Source organism: Taudactylus pleione, unplaced genomic scaffold (assembly GCF_031769625.1).
Source record: "Taudactylus pleione unplaced genomic scaffold, aTauple2 ptg000165l, whole genome shotgun sequence".
NCBI classification, from domain to species: Eukaryota; Metazoa; Chordata; class Amphibia; order Anura; family Myobatrachidae; genus Taudactylus; species Taudactylus pleione.
Genome location: NW_028284567.1, coordinates 41,766 through 52,478, shown reverse-complemented (window position 1 = coordinate 52,478; position 10,713 = coordinate 41,766). Strand labels below are relative to the sequence as shown.

Genomic DNA, 10,713 nt, shown 5'->3' with positions numbered 1-10,713 from the left:
TAGTATTTCCTGAAGTTTATGCTACTTGCGTATCTTCAATGAATAGTGAAGATAGGCAAGTAGTGTAACCAGGGGCTGCAAAGATACGGAATTACCAAAGTAATATATATATATATATATATATATTATATATATATATATATATTAGCTGTATATGAGATTATATATATCTCTCAGACTTATATATATATATATATATATATCACTATATATCACTATATATGTTTTTAGATATCCCATATAGATATATATAATACAGATTATATATATATATATATATATATATATATATATATATATATACACACACACACACATACATACATACATACATACATATACATACATACATATACAGATCTTTTAGATTTATGATATATATATATATTATATCAAACTTACTTTATGCTTTATGCGTCTGCTGCCTGTGTCTCTGGCTCCCCTGTGTAAGAGGCTGGAGGAGGGTCTGGAGGCGGGGACGTCAGTATCGACTGACGTCCCCGTGCTCCGCAAAGGCTCATGGGAGGAGCTGCTGCGGCTGGGCATGCGCAGCAGCTCCCCCGTCGGCTTTTTTTTTTTTTTTTTTTTTTTTAAAAGCCAGCCATACTGGCTTCAAGACCTCTGCACTCGCCCAGTGCAGCTGCCCAATCGGACTCACTGGGAACTGACTGCGCGGTGGGTGGAGGTAAGACAGGGCCGGGCGGCTGGTGTGCTGTTTAGCTGCCTGATCGGAACTAAGTTCGGAACGTGGCAGCGAGACGGCCGGCCCCGGGGTAGAGGAGACCGCGCGGGAGGTGGAGCCGGCGCTAGAATGTTGAAGGGGCGGCGGCCGCCGTGCTGCAGCCCTGTTAGTTCAGCTGCCCGATCGTAACTGATCGCGGCAGCACAATGGGGGAGAGCCGGAGCGGGGTCCTTGAAGGGTGGGTAGGGCGGCCACCAAGGGGACCGGCCCAGCGGGAACTAGCCCGGCGTCCCGGCGGCCCAATCTGCCCCTGACGGATGGGAGTAACTGTTGATCAGCAATTTGCTCCTAAATGCCATAAAACAGATGAAAAAGGTCATCGGAAAAGTTTGTTAAATGTTTGATCTAAACAATTTGTTCAAACAACAGTTTTTGTCCATTTTCTGGCGTTTGGGAGCAAATTGCTGATTGTCATTTGCTTTCATCCTTACCACATTTTCATTCCAACCAATCAACAAGTTGGCTGGTTGGACAGATAATCTTTAGATGTGTGGCCAGCTTAACTCTTAACAGCAGTTTATTTTATGCCAGTACTTGACTAGTTATATTTGTTATATATATTAAAGTTATAAACCCAGTTTATAAAGATATATTTTAGTAAAATTACATAAAGTTTTTTATGTAATGGAAAAGTCTACTACAATGGTTATATGAGAATATCTATAGTAACACAAATGACACTCCCTGTAAAAAAAGAAACACCAGTCTGACAAATTGATTCCCATTTCCTTGTTAAAAAGAAAAAGCCAAATCATGTGAGACATGCCTTTCCTTCCAGCTTTCCAATCAGATAAAGACTGCTTGCTAAAGAGGGATTGAATCCCATCTTCTCAATGGGCAGCATAATCCAGTAACCTATGTACATTTACTTCCATTTTGTTGTATTTTGAAAACTTTGACTAAGTAATATTTTGTTCTTCTAAAGAATCTACAAGTAATATTCACAAGTGCAGCACTGTAAATGGATAACAAGAAGACAGACTTTATAGCTGGGGTAAGTCTCTAATGCTGAGAACAGAACAGAGATTGTTGAGATTATTTATTAATCATGTTTGGCAGGTCCCATTAATACAAATGTTTCTGAATTTGTTAGTGTGTTACAATCTATGCCGGTTTATATGGAGTTTATTGAAACTTGCAGCAGTCTGTGGGTTACTGATATTTGCAATTATGTTTGCAGCTTTTTATATTTTCTTTTATGCTGTGTACTCGACAAAAGAGACTGTTTTGTGTATTATTGGATTTATAGACTGGACTTTTTGAGTTTGATGCCTTTCTGCACCTGTTGCTAACTTATTATACATTTCATCACCCATGTAATAATGTTTTCCTTTTAGCTAGGGTTACCTTCTGAAGCATGCATGTCATTTAATTGTGTAACATATTTCAGGTGTGTCTGTTTACATGGCTGAATTGCTTATGGACTGCACTTAGTTAATGTGAAAGATACCTGTTATATATATAATCGACTGGACTAATACTGCTGGATGAATATTTTGTGTATTTCACATAAAATATTTGCAAATAAATTTGGTTATAGTAATTGCAATTACCGTTTAAGTTAAGAATGAATTTGATTGAAAGAGTTAAATAACTGACCAAGTTTAAATCCTGGAGCAGAAATTTTCTAACCCTGTGGATATAAACTCTACATCCATGCTATAATTTGCTGGATTCCATAGTGTGTGTAAAGTTCTTTTATGATAACCATGTGATGTGTAAAGAGGATGCAGCCTGTCTAGTATGTAATAAAATTACCTCTTGGCTCAGGAGTCAATTTTTTTTTTTTTTTAATTTAGCGGCTTATGCCTATCATTTTATATAATGTACTTGAAAAATACTACTTCAAAGCTTATTGGTTGCTATGGGTAATTTCCCCACTGGCCCACTTCTCCACTTTTTTCACTGTATGTGTGTGTGTGTAATTAAAAAAAAAAAAAATAAAAAAAAAATATATAATTTCTCAACCCCCCCCCCCCCGGTCCAGTCACCTAAACTTTAGACCAGGAGGGAGGTTAGAATTTATCATTGCTGTACGGTTCCTCATAGACATCTTTTAGGTAAGTTGCACAAGTTCTGACTGGATTGTTGTGTTTTTGTCTTTATGTAGTGAGTGTATAACTGTCAGAAAAATGTTGCAGTCATTAGTGCAGATTCGTAAGATGAGATGGGAAAGGATGTATGTGACCAGGACCATAAATAGGAGTGTGCGAGCAGTGCCATTGTATGGAGCGCAGACCTCTACGGGTGGCACTGTCGCTGCCCATACTAGCCCACTCTCCCGGAAGTTGTGGGAGGCTCCCGATTTTTCATATCATTTAGCCCCAACCTGTCCTCGTGGACCGGTGAATCACGGCATTTTGCCTTGATGGGGTAGGTCCTAATGACGTGGAGAGCTCCATTCTGTCCCCAAAGCTGTCAGCATGTATCTCCTCTCCCAGAGAGGAGTTAAAATTTTTAGGTATGTCGCTGCCCCACGTCCCCTGCATCTGGCTAGTAGAGTGCCTGGAATGGCTCCCTACCCTTTGGATGCTCGAACGCATGCACCCTGCAGTGTATACAGCCACCCAGATTGACCTCAGAGCTGTACTTTCTGGGGCTAGTGGCCCCGCCCACTCTACTTTTTTTTTTTTTTTTTTTTTACCCTGCCTAAACGTAACATTACGAAGAAGTCAGGAACGGGGCTCCGATCAAAACCTGTCCCAGTAATCAGTGAGAAATAGTGATCACATACTGTATGCTTTGGACCCCAGGGGGGGTATTCAATTAGGCTGCAAAAAGTCGGAATCAGCAATAATGTATCGCCGATGACGTTTGTTTTCTAAAATAGGCTATTAGCAGCAGGTGCATTTTTGCAGATTTTTAAAAAAAAAAAATGAGTTTAGGGACTTAAAAATATGCTAGTACCCATTTTCACGTACCCCAAATTTGATAGGTTTTTTTCTTTTTAGTTTTTAAAAATGTTCCCAAGTGCTCTTCTGCATCACTTCTTCAATGTCGGGAAAAAAAAACACCTGCTGCGGCTATTTAAAAATGCAGAACACAGGGTTGGACTGGCCCACAGGGGTACAGGGGAAATCCCCGGTGGACCATGGTGACTGAGGGCCTCCTCCCCTCCTTCCATCCTGTTGGGGTCAGGTTCTTGATTATGAACTTAAATAACATAAGTCAGATATTGGGTGCCTGGTTCGAAATGATCCCTTCTGTCAATCAAAGTGGGTGTTCCTGACACACCCTTGTCCCCTTCTTCATAAAGGGGCCCTGTGTTTTGCAGGCTGACTATATCCTCTCTAATGGTTGGCCAAGTCCCTCTGTGGTGGCTGGCCACACCCCCTCTGGAGACTGTCGAACCGCTTAAGCTTGGGCCCCTACCACTGTATTCCCTGGTGGGCCCTTCATGACCCAGTCCGACACTGGTGGTACCCACAGTGATCCCCCCATGTCTGGACATCATTGGGTCCCAGGATGAATTCCCGAAAATTCCCCTATTTATCCTGATACTTTTCCGCAGGCTCCTGATTTCGCCGGCTCCAAATTGAATACGGGGATAAAGCGGGCACGCGCCCGATTACTTTATCCCCAGAAAAGCTCCGAAGTGGAGCGAAAAGCACGGACTTTTCGCTCCAATCTTGAATACGGGCCCAGGTGCGTTACTGCACATGCGACTCTGAAAATGGGTGTTTTCAGAGGATAGTCCGCAAATGTATTGCAATAAACATGGTGTCTACCCTAGCTTATATATCATTATCTGGTGTACTAGAGGCACCATAATGGTGCATTTTGTTTGTAGACCTTGATTCTTTTGATATTGCTTGTGATGTTCTCTCAAAAAAAAAAAAAAGTTGATTGAGAAAAGAAAAGAAACATTAATTTCCCAGAGTAGAAGACAAATAAGAGCAGTCAGCGCTCATAGGAAGGGAAAAAAAGGAAGTGTCTACCACTAGCTGCTCTCTCAGGAATTATCCTCAATTCCTTAAACTGATATGGCAAAAATAGATCAAGCGCTCTGTGGTATTAGCATCTAATATAACAGTCTAAATATTGCACTGGTGGGCAAGACCTTGAGGCTGGGTGTTCAGGACTGGAGTCCTATTGGTATGAAAACAGTCTGGTAGCAGAGTATAAAGTCCCTAATAATAAGGTAATGTATATTTGTCCCAATGATGATGATACAATATAATCATAATACCACACTGGTAGGCAACAACTTGAGGCTGGAAGTTCAGGACTAATTACCGGCAGATGATATATATATATATAAAACTCAGGTGGACAACATCTGTCGGCAGAGTGTTCGCACGTGCAGACTTTTATGTGTATAAAATTGGGTCGGCAAAAACTGTGGGCAGATTGTTGTTTAAAACGAACCGTAGTCTGGATGTTTGCGAATGTAGTCTCCTTCTCCTCCACTTTCCTCACCACCTCAGAAGAGGAACATAGTATCAGAGTGACAGGTACACCAGAATGCAGTATCTTAAGGTAGGAATATAGTGACTTACCTGACCTTGAAGTCTGCTGGTACTGTGTCAGTCTGTGTCCACAATCACTGCATGTTAGTGTTCATGGGGAGACTATACTATAAGGATGACTAGGTAATCAATGGTACAATGACTGTTTATTCAACAGTATAACAAAGAAATACCCTTCAAACAGGGATTTGATTATTAAAATCACAAATTGGTATAAGTAAATGTCCCAACGTGTTTCATCTCAAGAGACTTTTTCAAGGGCAAATGGTGCTTGTACTGTGGAACCGTCCATTATACACACACACAGAGAGACTGCCTCCTAATTCATTATGACCCCTGTGTACTTCTGGTATTGTACTTCCAGGTATTGTGCGCCACGTGTATGAGGGGAAAGTTGTAGAGTCCCATACCTTGCTCCTCCTCCATTGGTCTCCCTGTACAGCGGCGCCGCACTTCCAGTGGTTCACTTCCGGGTTGCGTGCGCCGCGTGTACAAGAGGAGAGCCATGAGGAGCGTGTCGTATCATCTGAACCTCCTTTCCAATCAACGTTACCGATTACATCATTGGGATATTCGTGACGCCCTGCGGTGAAATGAGATAGGGCTAAGTTAGGCTTACTCCCTAATGTGTCCTCAACCATGGCGGCGGCCATTTATAGATATAAGTTGTCTCAGAAGCCTTGGCCTAGGCTTCAATAAATTGAAACATAAATTAAATCAGAAAGAAAAATAAGAGAGATAAATAAGGGGATTTTCCAAGATATTATATAACGGAATTGTGTAATGGGCCCGAAATGAGAATCCTATTATATGAAATAAACTGATTTAAAGGTTAAGAGTAATCATAGTCTTATACCCTTGAGATATGTGACTGTATAAACAAAAGAAATTGCTCCGTACATATAAAGGAATAATATCCCGTATTCCTTGATTTAGGGGTCTAAATTGAGTCCGTCAGGGTAAAGAGTCTAAGTCATAGATCCATTTACTTTCTCTGCGGTTTATGACATCTATCTTATTACCTCCCCTCCAGTTGTAAATGACTCTGTGAAAACCCGTGAACTTGAGGCCTTTGGGATTGCAACCATGAGTGACCCTGAAGTGTTCTGAGACACTATGGGTCTCTAATATTTCGACAATGTTCATAAATCCTTAACTTGAGGGTTCTTGTGGTGCGCCCCACGTATTGTAACCCACATGGGCATTCAAGTAAGTATATTAGATTGTCACTATCGCATGAAAGTGTACCTCTAATTGTATATTCCTTGTTGGTTTGATTTAATTATGGTTGTTGGTCTCGTACTTGTGTATCCTAACAGTTTACAGTTTGAGCATCTCCCACAATGATAAAAACCCTCTCTAACATAATTTCTATCAATTGTCTTCTGTCTTACAATTTTGGTATTGGTGTTATCCTTCAAATGATTGTGCACTATTTTTTGTTTTATATCTGGGGCTTTGCGGAATACTACGTTAGGTTTACCTTGTATGACGGTTTTTAAACAATGGTCCAAACTCAAGATAGGCCAATGTTTTTTCAGTATACTTTGCACTTTAGTGGAGGCCCCGAATAATTGGTCACAAAGTAAATTTTCTCATGTTCTCTAGTCATGGCCAAAGGTTCTGTCTTGGAATAATTCTACAGTGTCTCTCTAGGTCTGGTTTCTAATTCTTTATATGCTCCTTCTACTATCTTCATGTATTTTTTTTCTCTTTAAATTTCTGTTTTAAATCTGACCCTTTCTTAGTGTAATCTTCCAATGTGGTACAGTTCCGCCTCAACTGAGTGAATTGACCCTTTGGTATCCCCTTTATCCAGCTCGGATGGTGGTTGCTTTGTGCTAGGATGTAGCTATTTACATCTACTGCTTTATGATGAGTCTTTGTATGTAATATATTGTTCTGAACAAAAATTTCTAGATCTAGAAAAACAATCTGTGTCTTACTGTATGCTGAAGTGAACTTCAGATTACAATTGTTATCATTAATGAGGGTCAGGAAGTTCAGTAGGGATGATTCGTCGCCCTGCCAAATGTCATTTATATAGCGTTTCCAAAGGACCAAGTTCGCCCCGAGTCCCGCCCTGGACCAGATCGTATTGTCCTCCCAATAGCTCATAAATAAATTGGCATAAATCGGGGCGAACTTGGTCCCCATCGCTGTCCCTCTACACTGCAAATAGAAATCACCCCCGAACCACATATAGTTGTGTGTTTAAGATATGTCGTATATCACGGAGTATGAAGTCTCTCTGTTCCTCATCCATATCCATATCCTGATTAAGAAAATATTCCACACTGTCTATACCTAGATTATGGTCGATGACGGTATACTGTGACGTCACATCGCTAGTTATCAGCCAAAAATCTTCCTCCCATTTTATATCCTGTATTGTTAAAAGGACTTCGGTCGTATCCCGAATATATGATGGTTGTTTTTGTACATAAGCCTGTAGGAAATTGTCAATATACTGAGAAAGAGGGGAGGTGATAGAGTTAATACCGGAGGTGATCGGTCTTCCTGGGGGATTTATGGTGTTCTTGTGGATTTTGGGAAGGTAATAAAAAAACTAGTATTACTGGATTGGAAGGGGTCAGGAAATCGTATTCATGCTTATTCAGGATCCCTTTGTCTTTCCCTACCTCCAAAAGTGTCTGTAATTCTTTCTGGAATGTGGTGGTAGGATCTCCCCTTAGTTTCTGATATGTTGTAGTGTCGTTCAAAATATGAAGGGCCTCTATCTCATAATCATTCCTGTTCAAAATTTCCCAGAGTGTTTGGATGGCATGCATCAGGGGAGATTCTCAGGGGAGAGTCTGTGATTTTGTGGGGAGTGGGGGAGGGAGATGTATTAACATCTGGTGCTGATTCAAAGTTGGCGGCAAGGCAAAAAAAGAGCAGGTAACTCTGCACCTTGGTAAAACCATGCTGGACTGTAAGTGGGGCAGATGTAAAATGTGTAGAGAGATTTAGATATGAAATGGCTGTGTCCAAACTCAAATCTAAATTGCAGGTTTAACAATAATGCTGTCCAGCATTTGTGGATCAATAATGCTGCTATGATACCCAATGCACAAGATGTCATAAAGCACGTAATATAAGGCCCCCATACATCAGAGATGGATCGCTGTGATCCTGCGATCGGACACGCCAATTCACTGGTCGGAAATGCTGATCGCCGGACATCGATGTTCCGCGATCCGTTTCCGTATCTGTGAAATTCTACATGTTAAATTTCACCGATCTGCCAATCACAATTTTTTGATCGTCATCGGCAAATCTGTGAAATCCAACATTTTGGATTTCACCGACCCGGCATCTCTGATGTATGGGGGCCTTAAGTTGAGCATCCAATATAAGGGGGCGTAACACCATCCTTGGTAATATGTGTTACAAAATTGCCAAAATAGAAGGCAGTGGTGAAACATTACAATATGGCAGCCGCCATTGGAGGAATCTGATTTCTTCACTGTAATTACTTTAATACATCTTGCTATGTCCTTGTCCTGTATTGTACTGTAAGTCACTGGACAACCTATTTGTTTATGTACTTTGTAAGGCGCTGCGGAACACTTGTGGCGCCATATAGATGATGATGATGATGATATTTATTATTATTATGTAAAACTTTGCAAGATATAATGGCTTATTTATCTAACAATATTTGCTGGGGTACCTGCAAATGGGATGTAGTTATTATCCCGGCTGTCAGGATGCTGGGCTCAGAATGCTGGCGCCAGAATCCCGGCGCCAGCATCCCGACCGCCGGCATGCTGACAGTAAGTTTTGGGGTTAGGGTGATTGTATTGGTTAGGCACTAGGTGGAGGGGGAGGGAGTTAGGTTTAGGCTGCGGGTAGGGGATGGGTAGTATACTTTTCTCCTTCTGTGACCCACTCGGGATGCTGGCGTCAGGATTCTTACCGCCAGGATCCTGAGCGTTGGCATCCCGTACCCAACCTACATATATTAAGGTTTCTATGAATGTATCATGGAGGGATTGCAGCAGATGTCTCCAATATTTACTCCTCCATTTCTGACAGCAGCTGCAGCCCCAGGTCTCTATGGAAGCTGCGAAGTTGCCCAATTTACCAAGCTTCGCATTACGAAACATTCCGGAGTTTGGTCCTGATAGGATAATGCCATCTCCGGATGGCGGTATCTTATGGTAGCCCATGGGCTTCTATTTTGCATATTTTTTTCAGAGAGGGAGACGGATTCTTCCTCTCTGTCGCCCCCCCCCCCCCCCCCCAGTGACGCATGCACTGGCCGAGAACCCGGAAGAAGTGTGATAGCGTTACTTTCAGCTCTCCGCCAAGATTGGCTCTTATCTGAGCCCGTCTTCTGGCACGGGTAAGTTAGTAAATTTGCTTGAGGATATTCATCATTTCTTTGCAGATTTATGTAAGAAATATTTATCACATTCCCATTATAAATGCAGACTGTGATAAATATGTCCCTACATATTGTAAATTATTACCTTCTGTGACCTGTATAAAGGCACTCCTCTCATACTGGAATGTCTGTTATGTCTCCTATGCTTATTTACTGTACGGTAAGGGTGCATTATTTGAACTTTCATTGGTTTAACCCACAGGTTCTCAAACTCTGTCATCAGGATCCAAAACAGTGCCTGTTTTCCAGGTCTCCTCACAGAATCACAAATGAAATTATCTCTACCTGTGCATCTCTTAAAAAGTGTAATGAATGCACCTGCTGGGTGACCTGGAAAACGTGACCTGTATATGGGGTCCTGATGATCGAGTTTGAGAACCACTGGTTTAACCTCATGTGCTATTAGTTTTTAATTTTGCTCATTCTTATGGTGTATTTTGTATCTGTTGCATGTGAATTCTATACCCTGTATTACTTGCTTCTATTATACTGTGGTATGATATACTTGATACATTGCTACTGTTTGACATATTGTGACATTGTGAAATATCTTCATGTTTAAATGGCATCTAGAAAGTAGGTACATCGAAGGACATTAGGAGGACATTGAGGACAAGTTTTGCAATCATATAAAAAAAAAAATTTAAATACTTTTACATGCATGATCCTTGAAAATATAAAATTTTGTTTTCACCTTCTTACTGATTGATAAAAAAAAGTGTCACTAGATTTTAATGCTGTTATGTTTTTTTTAATCTCTTTAAAGCACCTGACCTTTCCTTTACTGGCCGTGGCCCTACTTTCCTCATTCGGGTCTTCTATGCTGTATGGCTACAATTTAGCAGTGGTCAACTCCCCCGCTGCGGTAAGAAAATACATTTTAGGGTTAACAGCTTCTATTTGTCTGAAATGAAGAGGGGGAGGGCAGATAAAATAGAAAAAAATCTGTACTTTGCTAAAGGTGCATGCACACAACAATTTTGTAACTAACGATTTTGTATCAGATTTTCTCTTGAAAAAGTGGACGATTTTTTTGAAGTGTAATGAACGATTTTTACAATGATGAACGAAAAATGTTCCTTCCCTTAATGAAAATCGTTATGTTGGAC

General features: G+C 40.9%; 1 protein-coding gene across 1 annotated transcript in view; it reads left to right on the top strand.

The window, feature by feature from the left end:
• Positions 1 to 1,458: 1,458 nt before the first annotated feature.
• LOC148521411 (solute carrier family 2, facilitated glucose transporter member 9-like) overlaps positions 1,459 to 10,713 on the top strand; it is a 50,057-nt gene continuing 40,802 nt past the window's right edge. Inside the window, exons 1-2 of the mRNA XM_088475192.1 lie at positions 1,459 to 1,736; positions 10,371 to 10,469. Of these exons, the coding sequence (XP_088331318.1) occupies positions 1,704 to 1,736; positions 10,371 to 10,469 (132 nt within the window). The 5' untranslated portion in view covers positions 1,459 to 1,703. The remainder of the gene's footprint in view (positions 1,737 to 10,370; positions 10,470 to 10,713) is intronic.